This window comes from Bos indicus, chromosome 8 (genome assembly GCF_029378745.1).
Source record: "Bos indicus isolate NIAB-ARS_2022 breed Sahiwal x Tharparkar chromosome 8, NIAB-ARS_B.indTharparkar_mat_pri_1.0, whole genome shotgun sequence".
NCBI lineage: Eukaryota > Metazoa > Chordata > Mammalia > Artiodactyla > Bovidae > Bos > Bos indicus.
The window spans coordinates 8,327,394-8,342,953 of NC_091767.1; the positions used below are offsets into that span (position 1 = coordinate 8,327,394).

The window sequence follows — 15,560 nt, forward strand, 5'->3', positions numbered from 1 at the left end:
TTTGGCTGCAAAGAATATAATCAGTCTGATTTTGGTGTTGACCATCTGGTGATGTCCATGTGTAGAGTCTTCTCTTGCGTTGTTGGAAGAGGGTGTTTGCTATGACCAGTGCGTTCTCTTGGCAAAATTCTATTAGCCTTTGCCCTGCTTCATTCCATATCCTAAGGCCAAATATGCCTGTTACTCTAGGTGTTTCTTGACTTCCTACTTTTGCATTCCAGTCCCCTATAATGAAAAGGACATCTTTTTTGGGTGTTAGTTCTAAAAGGTCTTGTAGGTCTTCATAGAACCGTTCAACTTCAGCTTCTTCAGCGTTACTGGTTGGGGTATAGACTTGGATTAATGTGATATTGAATGGTTTGCCTTGGAAACGAACAGAGATCATTCTTTCATTTTTGAGATTGCATCCAAGTACTGCATTTTGGACTCTTTTGTTGACCATGATGGCTACTCCATTTCTTCTAAGGGATTCCTGCCCGCAGTAGTAGATACAATGGTCATCTGAGTTAAATTCACCTTTCCAGTCCATTTGAGTTCGCTGATACCTGTCACACCGTATCCTGTGATAGGTACAGTGCTATTAGCTCTGTCTCCACGTTAGCTCAGTACAATTCAAACCAGGCCTTGCTAACTGCTAGTCCAAGTACTGAAAAGCCTTTAGAATATTCCTTTAAGGGAAAACTTGGCCAGGGCCCTGGAGAGCTGAGATCATTTTTCTGCCAAATCATCTTTGGTAAATACAGTATCTTCATCCAGATGAATTTTTGGTCATATTACTTGAATTAAAGCTGACAGGATAACCTGGTAACCTATTTTTCTGCTATAATATTTTTAGTTCTTTAAGATTGCTTACCTAATTACAGTTTGCCTTTCAACTAAACAGATTCCAAACTATTTTCTTCACAGAATCTTGCAAAAATTTTAGAAATAACCCTTACTTCTTTGTGGGACACAAGAAAACTCCATAGTCTTTACATTTTTATTTTTAAAAATTATCCTATCTCAAGTAGTTAACATATGACTCAGCTTGGCTTTTTGGTGGACTTACCTCATGGTTTTAAGAAATGCTTTTTACTTCTATCAGATATTTTGTTCCTTGTGATTTTAAATATTTTTGGAAATACATTGGGATGCTGATAGCCTGTCATCCACAAAGGTGGTTTAGGACAAGGATCTTCAAATTTTTTTGCTTCCAGAGCCTCTGAGGCAATTTGAAAAACAGTAAAAGACACTTACTCCTCGGAAGGAAAGTTATGACCAACCTAGATAGCATATTAAAAAGCAGAGACATTACTTTGCCAACAAAGGTCCGTCTAGTCAAGGCTATGGTTTTTCCAGTGGTCATGTATGGATGTGAGAGTTGGACTGTGAAGAAAGCTGAGCACCAGAGAATTGATGCTTTTGAACTGTGGTGTTGGAGAAGACTCTTGAGAGTCCCTTGGACTGCAAGGAGATCCAACCAGTGCATCCTAAAGGAAATCAGTCCTAGGTGTTCATTGGAAGGAGTGATGTTGAAGCTGAAACTCCAATACATTGGCCACCTGATGCGAAGAGCTGACTCATGTGAAAAGACCCTGATGTTGGGAAAGATTGAGGGCAGGAGGAGAAAGGGACGACAGAGGATGAGATGGTTGGATGGCACCACTGACTCAATGGATGTGAGTTTGAGTGAACTCTGGGAGTTGGTGATGGACAGGGAGGCCTGGTGTGCTGTGATTCATGGGGTTGCCAAGAGTCAGACACGACTGAGCGATTGAACTGAACTGAACTGATACTGTCTCACATTTTTAGATTGATGTCTATAATGTTTTTCATCGTAGTTTTAAATAGTTGCAAAGAATGTGTATCTGGCCTATTTGGGAAATATCGACTTTTGAAAATAAGAGCTTTTCATCAGTCCCAAATGTGTTCAGTAGGTATTTAATACTAGAGCAATTTGATATCCATGGTCTTCTGTTTAGACATAGAAAAGCAAGTTCTTTAATACTCAGCAATATTATATTTTCTAGTTTCTTTTCCTCTGAAATAATTCCATTGTATATACCCCATGATATTTTGTATTAATATATTTTTTGCTTGAATTTTAAAAAACTCATCATCTTGTCTTGTTTTTCTGCTACAAAACAAATACATGTAAATTTTTGGTTTATTTCTAGTAACCTCAAGGCCTATGTGTAAATATTTTTCCTTTGGATTCAGTTGTCATTACTAATTAGTAGGTTATAACTAGCAAACTAGTATTTTTGTCATCTGATGCAAACAGACATCTCATTGGAAAAGACCCTGATGCTAGGAAAGATTGAGGGCAGAAAGGAAAGAAGGCATCAGAGGATGAGACAGCTGGACAGTATCACCGATGCAGTGAACTTGAACTTGGGTAAACTCCGGGAGATGGTGAGGGAGAAAGGCCCAGCGTGCTGTCGTCCATGGGGTCGCAAAGAGTTGGACACGACTGGGTAACTGCACAACAATTAACAAAACCAGGAAATGTAAGTTTTGATAAATAGTTGTTAGAATGGTAAAACCTTTTTGGAACTGCCTCTCTTGATGAGATAGATAGGGTGGGGAGGGGACTGGCTTTGATGAAAGGACCCCTCCCTGACACCAGCTCTGCAGCTTGTTCCTTACTGATCCTGGTGCAAGGAGACCTGTGCTCCTCTGGTGTCAAGTGGGAGGAGGACCAGAGTGATGTATCTGCACAGGACAGAGCAGCTTTAGGTAAGCGTGCGTGTGGACAGGCAGGTAGAAACTGGTGCCCTAGGACGCGTCAGGGCTCAGGTTTGCTCTGGGAAAGTGTTGAGGCTCCCAGGAGGTTCTCCCCTCCCCTGAGTGTGAGCACAGCTCTGCGGCAACACAGTGCACAGGTTAAGGATGTGCACTGTCACATGTATCTGCCTGGCTCCCAGTTCCCTCATAGCCACCTCCTCAGTGGGTCTTACTTTACCCTCCATGCTTCAGTGTCCTGTGAGGTTGGTTTAATAATCATAGCAGCTATCTTCCAGGGTGGTTGTGAGATGAAATGCAGGAATGCATAGAAAGCTTAGCCCAACAGCTAGTACTTAAGAAGCTTTCCATTGGTAAAAACTACTTCAATCTGGTATGCTGCTTGGTGATTTGTGTTTGGAACATCCAAATTGAGAATGTAATGTGCTATATGAAGTTTTTTGCCTGCAAAAAGAGCAGGAGAAATTTACAGGTAGGATGTCTTTGAAAGAAGGTGCAAGTTGTTCTTGGAAAGTGATCATGGAGAATGTTTCAGGCTGTTGAGGTGATTAAGCCGTGCTTAATCTGAAAGCTTGAAGCATCTACCTTTATGTTCGGAAACTTACTGTGTAATTTCCTGGGAAGAATTACAGTTAGTTAACATGTTTAATCATGTTAAACAAGCATGTGCTTGTTTTGCTTCAGTATTAAGGTGAAAATTTCTTTTTTTCTCCTTTCTCTAATCTCATCTTTATATATTTCCTTATGACATAACCATAGGAAAATTCAGTGTCTTTTCTACCTATGACATTCTCTTTCTGCTACTTGAATTTGACAAATAGATAAAGATAAGGGCATACAGGCAGCTCGTTAGAATCCTGTCACTGACTCTTACCCCAGATCTACTTGCTTTGATATTTCAGGTGAGGGACTACATTCTCCCCCACATTTTCCTCTTTTGTCAAAGGAATATAACCACATGACTTCATTCCTCAGCGATTTGTTTTTATTGTTGTTTTTACCCTGAAAGGTGAGCCTCCAGCTAAATCTGGAGTTTGAGGTGGTGGCTCAGACTCAGAGCATAGTGCCAGCTCTGCTCCTCATCTCATCTCTGACCTGTTTTTGGATTATCAATCTGTCTTACCTTTACTCACTTTCTAAAAGAAGTTTTTATTTTGAAACAATTTTAGGCTTCCAGGAAATTGCAAAAATAGTTGTAGAAAGAGTCCTGAATACCTTTCATCCAGTTTCTCCAACGATGACATCTAATAGAGCCATAGCATGATATCAAAACTAGGAAACTGACACTGGTGTTGACTGTTAACTAGACCACAGTTCTTATTCAGTTTTCACTGGTATTTTGGGTTTTTTAGCCTTCATTTAATTGTGTGTGTGTAGTTCCAGTGCAGTTTTATCACATGTATGGATTCGTGTAGCTACCACCACATTCAAGATACGGAACCGCTTTGTCACCACAAAAGAGCTGCCTCACGCTGCCTTTCTGTATTTATACCCACCTTACCCCTCCAGCTTCCAAACTCCGCTTTCATCTTTGTCCCCGTTAAACCTTTCACTGTTCTCCATCTCAGTAGTTTTTCCTTTCCAGAATGTCTGAGTGGATCATTTAGTATGTAGATTGACTTTTTTCACTTAAGCATAACGCCCGTCAGTCGCCCGCCAGTGAAGTACATCCAGGTTGTCACACAGTATCAATATCTCCTTCCTCTTTATTGTGGAGTAATGTTCCCATAAAAGGGAGTACCAGAATTTGCTTAGCCATTCACCCATTGAAGGAATTTTGGTTTATTTCCAGTAACTTATTATCACAAATAAGACTGTCATGAACATTCATGCGGAGGTTTTGTGTGAACACAAATTTTCATTTCTCTTCCTCCAGGATGTTACAGATTTCTGGAGAATAGCCCTGCCTGATGGGTAGTACACAATTTAAGAATATTTCTAATCTTTGGTTACAGTTCAATAATAAATGATAAAGCTCCTAAGGATTTTATTTAGACAAGACCGTGTCACTGTAGGGGATTGAGAATGGAATGTGGAGAGTTTAATGAAATACTTTTCATCCTTTTTTTTTTTATAAGACTCCCCAGACAACAAGGAAAAGAAGTCTTTCAGTCTTGAAGAGAAGTCCAAAATCTCCAAAAACCGTGTTCACTATATGAAATTCACAAAAGGTAAAATCACACGTTTCTTTGTTTTAAATCTCTGTGTTCACATCTGGATTTCTTAGAGTATTTTTAGCTCTTCACCAGCATCACTTGTCTTATGTACAAAATGGAAAAGGAGGGACTCACTGACCGGCTTGATCCACAGCAGTGCTGAGGTGTCCGCACTTGTGAGTCACCGGGGGTCTTGTTAGAGTGAGGCAGACGCAGCCTCACTCATGCCGAGGTGGGCCCCAGCTTTGCCCTTAGACTGCGTGCAAGTCCTCTGGCAAAGCTGAGCGTGGAAGTTAACATGCTATTAATATTTAGAGGAGAAGACAGACTTTTATGTGGCTAAATTTATCACTCAGTACTTTTAGTTACATTTCTCTTAGTTGCATTAAGCTTTTTTTAGAGTTTAATTTTGGTGTTGAAAAGCTTTTAAAATGGACCCATTTAGAGAATCACATAGAATCTATATGAGATTCATAAACATTCATGAAGTGGCCTCTATATTGAGTTCTCCAGTATGAAAGATCTCACTCCCGAGTTAACTCTTCTACTGTTCCACACCGTTTCTCTGTTTCATGGAGTGCGGACTTAACTGTTCCACGGTCACTGCAAAGGTAGTGTTAGAAAACTTGTCTTCCCCCATCGTCTCCTCCCGACTCCGGTTCCAGGGCTGTACGTGGTCAGTCGTGGGTGCAGCTGTCCTCTATAACCAGGAGGTGGCAGTCTTGTATTGGAAAGAAACCATTTAACTTGACCTCATCAACTCCCCAGATATTTTCCCATTGTCATGTATTAAGCATACTTCCCAGGTATAAACCCCTGTTTATCATATTAATATACTTAAAGTATAAGTATGATGATAATTATGTTATCTAGTCACCTTGTGATGGTTCATCTATGGAAGACTGGATGTATATTTCTACCTCTATATGGCAGGAAAAGCATATCTTTGCTTTAGTCTTGTTGACGTGATTGGGAATTCCCTGATTCCTAGAACCTCCTGAACGGCAGTAGGGAGCTGGAGTTCCCACTGCTCTAAACTCTTCATGGTGGTTCTCATTTGGAGCGGGACCCCACAAGGTAGACTGGGCTCGGTGTGACGGAGGGCTCATGGCAGAGCTGATTAGTTTTGGGGACATGTGCAGAGAGAGACTGGGGCTTCCCCCTTCCGTCTCCTAGCAGGCATGGTCATCTGGCTCATCACGTTAGCCCCTCGTCTTTCTCCCAGGGTAGAACCTTCTCTGTCATTCTCCGGTATGGCCCTAAGCAGAGCTTCTCTCCACTCCTGACCTGCTGCAGGACAGAAAACAGTCCTTGGTCGCCCATCAGTCCTTTCCAGGAGGGGCTAAATGGTCACTTCACCCCCATCCCTGAAATATCCTTCCTTTTCATTAGACCCTATAGGGGAAAAAAATAGATACAGGAGCAGGGTGCTTAGCAAACTAATGAAATTAAAAGTGCCCTGTGACTTTTGGATAGCATGGCAGCCTTTTAAGCTTTCACTTTTGCAACAGAATCTTCTTCTTATGGCAGCCTGCATGTGTGATTTCACCTGAAGCATTTGCTGAAGCCAGAATAAACCTCTTCGATCTACTTTAATCTGTGGATGCCGGGAGCGTCTTCTTTCTGTTTCTAGTTAAGCCATCCCCTTGCCAGTTCACCCTGTCAGCCTGCTTGGTGTGTTATTCCTTCTTTTTCTCTGTTTTGAAATGAAGTTTGTGGGACTTCCCTGGTGGTCCAGTGGTTAAGACTTCGCTTTCCAATGCAGGGAGTGCAGGTTCATTCCCTGGTCAGGGAGTTAGGATCCCACATGCCTCAGGACCAAAAAACATAAAACCGAAGCAATATTGTAATGAGTTCAATTGAAGACTTAAAAAAAAATCTTAAAAATAAAATAATATGAGGTTTGCTTATTAATTAGCTTTGTTTGGGGAGAAGGGGGGCAATGGAATGCAGGGAAGATAATTCAAGATATATTACAAAGATAGAGAATGAGTGGGAAAACAGGGGAAAAGCAGAGTGGAAATCAGTAGAGAACACAGGAGGAGGCAGGAATCCAGGTAGTGAGGAAATAATCAGTTGCCATCTATTTTAACAGTCCACAGTGTAAGTTTATTTTAAAGTGCTTTAATTTATTGAAAGAAGTCTCCCTTGTAGAGCAACTGTTGTCATTGAATGTGAATGATAAACTGTGTCTCCTCCACGGCAGACTATCTTAGGCCACAGGAACCTGGCTTCTGGCTGTGACTCTCAGACAAATCACTTAACCTCTTGCCTTCTGTCAGCCTCAGTCTCCTTTTTTTGTGAAATGAAAGATCTTTTTAAGTCATTGTTGAGTTCTAAAATAGGTTCTTTTTCAGAATTTATCAGAAATGATGCCATTATATGGAAATCATGGGTGTTCGGCATAATGGATGATAAGGATTTTAGCTCAGGGATCTGCTTTTACAGTAACTCACTCATTGGATGAGGAGGGTTCATATTATAGCTCCATCAATGGTCCAGAAACCCCAAACACGAGAAGGCAGCATTTTATTTAGCTCGGTGAGAAAAATGAAGATAAAAATTTCACTGCAGAGAGATTACAGCAGCGAACAGTATTGTAAAATTTGTTACTGCTTAAATATTGGCTGTAGCATTTTAGTTCTGATACATAATTATTCCTTTCTCTCATCCTAAGTTTATCATTTAAAGTCGACGTAATTTATTACATAATTTCAAGATGTTAATTTCATCCATATTTGTTTAAGGGCCTAAACTCAGTGGTGGTTTCTTTTAATCTAAAAAACGTTTGGTGAGGCTGTACCCACAGAGAAAAGAAAATTAGGGAAGATGGCAATTTCTCCAAAGCCACTTTTGATGTTTTTAATATTTAACAGGGCGAGGTTGTCCAGAAAGCCTGGCTTTTTGCTCCCAGTCGTGCGGTGGCTGAGTGGGTGGAAGGTTGTGTAGACAGCACTTGTGCAGCTTCGTTGTGTTTAGACTTCTTTTTCCTGTAACAATCTGTGATACTTCACTCCTTAAATAAGGAAAGTACTCGTACTCGTCTCGCGTGTCCTGGTGGTCAGCTGCTCGTCTGACACCGACTTTAGTGTCCTGGCAAGGCTGGCTCCCTGCAGCCAGACTCTGCTAGAGGTGGGTGTTCTCCTTCTTCTGGCTCTTTTGACATTTAAGTGTAAAGGAGCACCATTGCAGGCTTTAAAAAAATATTCCAACTGTCTTATCATCAGGTGTGAAGATCTCATTTCACCCCGTTTCGATTCTTTCAGGTTTCCTGATTTTCTCACATTATTACCCTTTCAGAGAAGTTTCCTCATCTTCCATTCCTCGGCTTATTATCCATTCTATATGTTTTCATTAAAAAACAAAGTCAAAATATAATATCGTCTGTTTTATCCTTCTTGATTGGGGTATGCAAATAAATTTTTGAAGCAAGTGAAGCTAGCTACCTATGTAACACTTCAGTGTTTTTTATTTAACTGGTGTATTTTTCAACCTGCATTTCCTTTCCCTTGTACCTTTACTACAAGTTAAAAAACTCAGTGTTTTGAGCTCTGGTTATAACACAGTGCTCCCTTGTTGGGCTCTGTATGACTTTTGCCCTTGAACTGAGAGAGGCTGTACATCTCCATGATTCTTAAGTTCTTGTGTTGGTTTTTTACAGTTTTACTTGCTTCCCATGTGGGCTTCTTGGTGTTGTAAGTGAGTCTGGCTGTAGGGGTCATGTTCTTCTCTCCAAATTGCTACACTGATTGAAGGGAACACCTGAAAGTCCTCATTATTAGAAAAACAGCTAAAATGATCATAAGTAAAGTGCTGTTCTCTGAAAGAATCAGGTCATCCTTTCATGACTTTGTTACATCAGCTTGGCTACTGGAATCTTTTTATCCTTGGTTCTTGGAGTATTGTGGCCAGTTGAAGACTAGTGAGTACAGAAACCAAATCCAGGCAGATGTCATATATTCCTATTCTGTTCAATGATTTGATGTCCTTTTCTCTAAGAGAAGTTCATCAACAGTGTTTGCTGTGAGTTGACCATGATTGAGAATGGAGACCAGTAACTTTCAAACTCATTTTTAATATACATATTGTATTCAAAACTGGCCATAATTTTATAACATTTATAAACTAGTCAACCAGGACCATTAACTAATGACTATTGCAATACCACTTCCATCTTCACAGTTTCATCTGCCTTGAAGTTCCTTTCCTTTGGTCTCTGACTCTTAATTCTTCTCCGTGTTTTGTTTTCCAGATCAAATCCAGAGCAAGGCCTGTAACAGTCCTGGTTTCCACATTTGCTTAAGTGAACTTTGCTAAAGGATAAGCATACAAGCATACAAGAACCCGTCACCAAAACTTTAGAAACACTTGCACTTTCATTGGTACATTCTCTTATTAGCTTGACAGCTTCCCTTTGATTTTTAGCTTCATTTTTCATCTCCGTGTGTTCATGTTTTGACATCCTGTTTTAGAATTGTGATCTTGCATGTCCGTCCCCCCGCTTTCTAATCCCTCCAGCATTCTTTTTAGTTGAGTTGTTGTAAAAGTGATTGTCATTTGCATTTCTTTTAGGGTGTCTGTTCCATTTCAGAAGCTAGCTTAGGGGTGGGTGGCCAGTACGTATTTTGATCCCAGTACAACTCCTTTTTCTGAAATAGAAGCTGCCGCCCTGAATGTTCTCTGCAGTGTGGAACGGGTTACACTGAGGACTAAGCTCAGAACAGACCTCAGGCCTCCTGAGGGTTGCCCACGTCTCCTCCCAGTGGCCAGCTTTATCCTCCACTATTCCGGTTCATTGTCTGCGTTTCCATCTGGGAGGCTTCATTTTGCTCATGAGTAGGCTTCCTCTGGGATCATCTGTCTGGACTCTATGGACTAAGCAGCTAGAACCAGGAAGCTTTCTTTATTTCCAGCTCAGGCAGAGGGGTGAGAGCAATGCAGAGCCTGCCCTCCAGGTGGGAACAGGTCACGCCGACTGGACTTAGGAGTCTGGTACGGCAGCCTCAGAGACTGGTTTGGGCACCTGGTTTTGCATTACATTGCAGGGTGTTTTGTTTTTTTTTTTTTTAATTTCATGGAGTCACTGAGCAATATCATATTTGAATGCCCCAGTGGTAGCCAGTGAACTGGAACCCTTCTGGGTCACGACAGTGCTGTGCCAAGTCAGGTTGCTGCAGGAAGCCAAGAAGATAACTGAATCCGTGACAGTGGAACTCAGGCTTCCAACTCAAAACAGATTCCTGTGTCTAAGCCAGAGCCTCACTCCCCCGGAGCTTCCAGACTTTATATATACATCTACCATGAAGTTGACAAATGGGACTAGATTTGGTTGGCTGCTCACACAGTATTGTCGGTAGAAGTGGAAATTCCATAGAAGTGAGTTTTAAATTAGTTGGTTTGTGGGTTTGAAATTAAGTTAAAGAGTTTAGTGTTTTTAATAAGAATCAAGGGTCCTTTGGATACCAGTTTTCCAGAAGCCATTTAATTTCCTACTTATTACTTATCCTTTTATTTAAAATGATAACACTATTACAGTGAAAAAAACAAACAGAAAAAGTCTGAAATCTTTTCACCCTAATGCAGCAATTTTAATTTGTATTTATAAAAAAATTTCATACATTCAATTAATTACTGAGCTTGTATGTGTCAATACAGAATGTTCTCTTTCCTGTGCACAGGTGGGGTTTTGGAGCTATGTATCTTAGCAGCATATTTTTATTCTGCATTTGTAACCCTCATTGAGTATAACTCCTGTCTCCTTGAAGTAACAGAATTTTACTGTTTACTAAGGGAACCCAGAGGCCCAGAAATTATACCTTGAAAGTGTACCAGTAGTAGAGCTAGCTTGAGAATTTAGTTTTCCTCTCCACCTGCATGCTCAGGCTTGTTTGTCCCATTAAGAGGAAGTCAGGGGTTCTGGTTCACTTGTTTAATTTTTAAGTTTAATTAATTGTATTTAGTGATTAAACAGTGTGACCCTGATGCTGGAAAAGATTGAAGGCAAAAGGAGAAGGGGGCAGCAGAGGATGAGATGGTTGGAGGGCATCACTGACTCAATGGACATGAGTTTGAGCAAACTCTGGGAGATGGTGAGGGACAGGGAGGCCCAGCCTGCTACAGTCCATGGAGCTGCAAGGAGGCAGGCAAGACTTGGCAACTGAAAAACAGCAAAAGTCAGTGAAAGGGAAAGAGAAAGTTGGTCATTTACAAAATTGTTTATTTATTTCCCAAACCCAGTTTTATAGTTTATATTTGTGCTTCTTGTTCTAGAATGTATTACTGAAGGCATCATGTATTTCTAGGGAAGGATCTCTCATCTCGGAGCCAAACAGATCTTGACTGCATTTTTGGAAAAAGACAGAAGAGGACCCCTGAGGTATGAAACCACCTACGATTGATACGTTGTGTCTCAACACTGATTTTCAACTGTGTATAGAGCTATTTATGTTTATTACTAACAGTACTTTCCAGACAAAGTTACCAAAAAAAAAACTTTTAGAGGCTTCATACAAAGGCTAAATGTGATCCTCTTAGTAATGATTGATAGATGATAATAACAGTTGATAGATTACAAGGAGCCTTAAAAACAGTGTGTATTATCTGGGTTTTTTTTCCTCCTGGTGTGTGGACTAGACTAACCTCAGGGAAGAACACCCTTTGCCAAAAGCCTGAGCCAGAGGCGTGTTGTTTAGAGAAACAGAGCAGGAATGCTGGGGCACACTCTCGATCCTCTATGTGGTTTAGGAGTATTTTCTGTAGTGATAAGGCTGAAACAGGAAACAAGCTGGATAGCGGAAGGAAACTGGGAATGTGGGGGAGGGAAAAATTGAGAGAAGGAAAAAAAAAAAAAGGAGTATCAGGAAGTTCAACCAGATAGGAACTAATGGAAATAGTTTTTTAGTGTCTCCCATTTCTTGCTGATTGTGAAATCTGAAAACTAACTTCCAAGCAGACTTTTCTTTTTTGGTTGGTTAAATTTAAAAAAAAAGAATTATTGATTGATTAGTTGATTGATTTCACATGAGATCTTTAGTTGCAGCATGTGGGAGCTAGTTCCCTGACCAGGGATGGAAACCCGGGCCCCTGCATTGGAAGCCCAGAGTCTTAGCCACTGGACAACCACGGAAGTCCCTGGTTGGTTGGTTGTTTCTCATTAGTTTTGAATTTTCATGTTCTTTTTTGTGAATTGGGTTGAGTTTTGTAAGTGGTTTGCTAGATGTGCACTCTTGAATTTGAATTTCGCTTCCTCCTACAAGTCTCTGTCACTCTGCCTCCCTCTCCTCACCTGGACCTGGCATCACCATTCATGAATTGAGTTGCTTTCCCAGCCTAGAGTTTGCTAAGGTCATTTTACAAGGAAGCACCTTTTGGTTAGCAGTAAAATTAAACTAAGCCCACAAACAAGCTCATTATCACATTTTAGGTCTGTATTTTTTTGCCAGCAGTGATGACTTCAGTAATTTTTATCAGCGTGTTGACCATTGATTTTGAATCAAGATTCACAATACTCTCTCTGAGCTGGGGCATTTGACCAAAGCCAGATAGATCAAATTTGTGAAGATGTGTAAGATCTCACTGAATCTTTGAAAAGAACTCATCTGAATGAGAATTAACTTAGAGGCTGGGAACATGTAAACTGACCACAAGTTTGACCTAAGTCAAAATAAGAAATGCAGTATGGTAACTGTCCTGAGTTCAGGCTTGGGGTGCTTTAAGAGCAGCTGGAAGCAACAGATGTTGGGGGTGTTTTCTGCACTGGTGACTGTATTTGAACTGGGTGCTGTATTTTATAAGAATGTGTTTAGAGCGTGGCACTTGGGCTGAAGCGATCTGGAAAGCAAGTTTTGCACGGGCAATTAGCAGATGAGCAGTTAGGAAATTCTGCCTGGACTACAGAAAGACCCTGACTTTGAAGGTGTGAATGGTTTCAGGGGTCCTCTAGGAAAGGAACAGATTGGTTTGGTAAACTTCAGAGGACAGACTGGAACTGGTGGATGAAATTCATAGAAAGATTCCTCCTCAGAGAAAGGAAACAGCGTGGGCTGGCAGAGCGGGCCAGCCGTGCAGGATGTACCGCGTGGCCAGCTTCCTGGAGGCCGTCTTGTAATAGGGGAGCGTGAACGCCGTGCATGTGAGCACTTCCGGGTCGAAGGTTCTCTGATTCTGGAGGAAAGCGAACACATGAAATACTCACATTTGAAACGGTACTTGACTTGAGGGTTTACATTTTCCTAGACTACAAAGGAGAGACCGTTACTGCGATTGCTCTTCCTTATCTTCAGGTATGTGGGCAATTTTGACTTTATCTACTTATGTCCTTTTTCCAGGAGATGAGTCTGAATTGTTTGATGTGTTTAAATAAGAAATCAAATAATGTTGAGGTGAAATAGCAGGTTTCCCTCCCAGGGGCCTGAAGTCCTGCGTGACGACACCTCCCAGCTCTCACACACTCATGGTCACTGCCATCCTCGGCTGGTTCTCCCTGCAGCTCTGCCCTTGTCGCTCTGGCCTCCAGTTCCTCCAGTACTTCAGGAGGGCTCCTGCCTTGACTCTCAGCACTTGGTGGCTCCTCTGCATGGAGTGCTTGTCCCCAGCTCACATTTTTGTGCAAATGTCGCCTCAGCTGGCCTTCCTTGACACCCTAATTTATAGCAGAAAATACAAACAATAACAACAAAAATCCCTGATACTCTTGTCCCCTCTCCTTTGCTTTATTTTTCTCCATAGCAGTTGTCACTATCTGAGGTACTCAATAGTTTGCTTGTACCGTCTGTCTTTCCTTAGTAGACTGGAACCTCCTAGAGGGCAGGAGTTTTGTACTCCATACCACCTAGAACCAGGCCTGCCATGGAGTAGGTTCTCAACGAAGGTTTTGTTGAATTGAACTCAGCTGTTGATATATACTTTAATCCTTGGGGGAACAACACAGACTAGGGCATCGTTAACACGACTACTGGAGAAGTTAGAAACAGCTGCAGAGAAAATTGATGCGCCCAAACCTAGAACCAAAGGGCAGGAGTCCCTGAATAGACAAAGCACAAAAAAGAATATGTACCGTGAGTAACAGCTCTTCCCAGGCCTCACACTCAAATGCCAGTGGATCCAGGCATGTGACTGGAAATGTGTGCGTAGTCTGACTTTAAGATGACAGGGAACCAGGGAAACTCATAGCCTGGTCTGAAAGTGTGCAAGATTCACAAAATAATAACCATGATGATGGAGTCAGTGATCTCACCGGACGCAGACTGCTAGTTTGTAATCCTTCACTTACCATCAAGTGAGAAAGCTGGGCAGTGTTATGTACGCAAGAGTGGAATTGCATAGCGGAGACTAGCTGCTTGGACTGTCTTGTTGAGTGTTTTGGCAGTATATACTGAGCGTGTCTAAGATGTGCTTCCTGTCTCCTGGATATGTGAATACTCATATGTGTCTTCTGTAGGAGCTTGTATTCCTCTGATACTCCAAGTTCTCCTTCTCCATGCTTTGCCTGTCAAGGGCACAGAGAAGGGTAAGAAGCTTAGAGCACGTGTAGCACAGTGGGTAGCTGCCTCTCTTCAGGTGTATAAATAGTGCCTTCAATCAGGTTCCTCGCTGGCCGTGTCTAATTCAGAGTGCGGGTGAAACCGTTCCAAGTGAGGAAGAAGCATTGCAGAGCGGGATTTTCTATTGAGCACAGCTTTTGATAAAAGCAAGAAGAGCTAGGTATTGACTTTTTGGTGCCTGTTCTATCAGTGGTCTGTTAATCAACAGAGGATAAATTATTGTTCTTCAGAAGCAGGAAAGGATCCCCCTGGCTTGAAGGCATTTCCACCCTTCTTTTCTTTGTTTTTTCTCTTTATTGGTAGAGGATCTTTCCCCCAGCCATTTGCTCCTTGGGGGTTTTGTTAAGGACTGAAGGGAAACTGAAGGGAGCTCTTTTGATTTATCTTCTATTCTTTCCTTTTGGTCACTCCACGGGGCTAAAATAGCCGAGTTGGCTTTAATATGTTGCCATTAGAGACCAAACATTAGCTGGAATAAACCATCATGCCTCACAATGAAAAATGTCCCCTGATTGGCTAATTAATCAGTCAAAGGGGAATGACATGGCTCTCGGCTTGAGGGACTCTGCTGGAGAGAAACAGGCTGTTGATAAATGGTTTTCCAACAAATTCATATATCAAAGAAACTTAGTCATTTTTTAACTATAGTTTGTGTGACTGCAGTTTTTTCCAACTTTTCCTTTTCTGCTGTTCTTGCTGTTTAGGCTGTGTTTTCTGTTGTTGTTGATAGAAAAATATAGGATTTTAGATACGAGAAAATGAATGCTTTCTCCTTACTCGTGTCTGTTAGTCTGATTGCTTTTGATTGCCTAGGCTTATCAGGAGGTGAAAGACAATCAGATAGCTGTCTCCAAAATAATTGATGGATTATAAATTTTCCTGCCTTCTTTCAAAGTTAAGAGCTCCAGATTTGGGTCCACACTGTCTGAATTTGAATCCTGGTTCCAAAGTAATATATGCACATAGATTTAAAAAATTAAGCTGCACTAAACAGCACAAAAAACAACATTCCTCCGTCATACCCCCTCGCCTCTTTATCTCCTGTGCCTGTTTCTTACAGCACCTTCATTTTTCACATGGTATCTTATACGGTATTTATCTTTACATTTAAAGCACAGATCTTACATTGACTTTCTTC

At 41.3% G+C, this 15,560-nt stretch overlaps 1 protein-coding gene across 2 annotated transcripts in view; it reads left to right on the top strand.

Annotated features, from left to right (window-relative positions):
• Positions 1-15,560, top strand: part of PINX1 (PIN2 (TERF1) interacting telomerase inhibitor 1) — a 65,790-nt gene that overhangs the window by 12,492 nt on the left and 37,738 nt on the right. For both annotated transcript variants that reach the window (XM_019965810.2, XM_070794407.1), the window contains exons 5-6: positions 4,803-4,895; positions 11,183-11,256. In XM_019965810.2, coding sequence (XP_019821369.1) covers positions 4,803-4,895; positions 11,183-11,256 — 167 coding nt within the window. The remainder of the gene's footprint in view (positions 1-4,802; positions 4,896-11,182; positions 11,257-15,560) is intronic.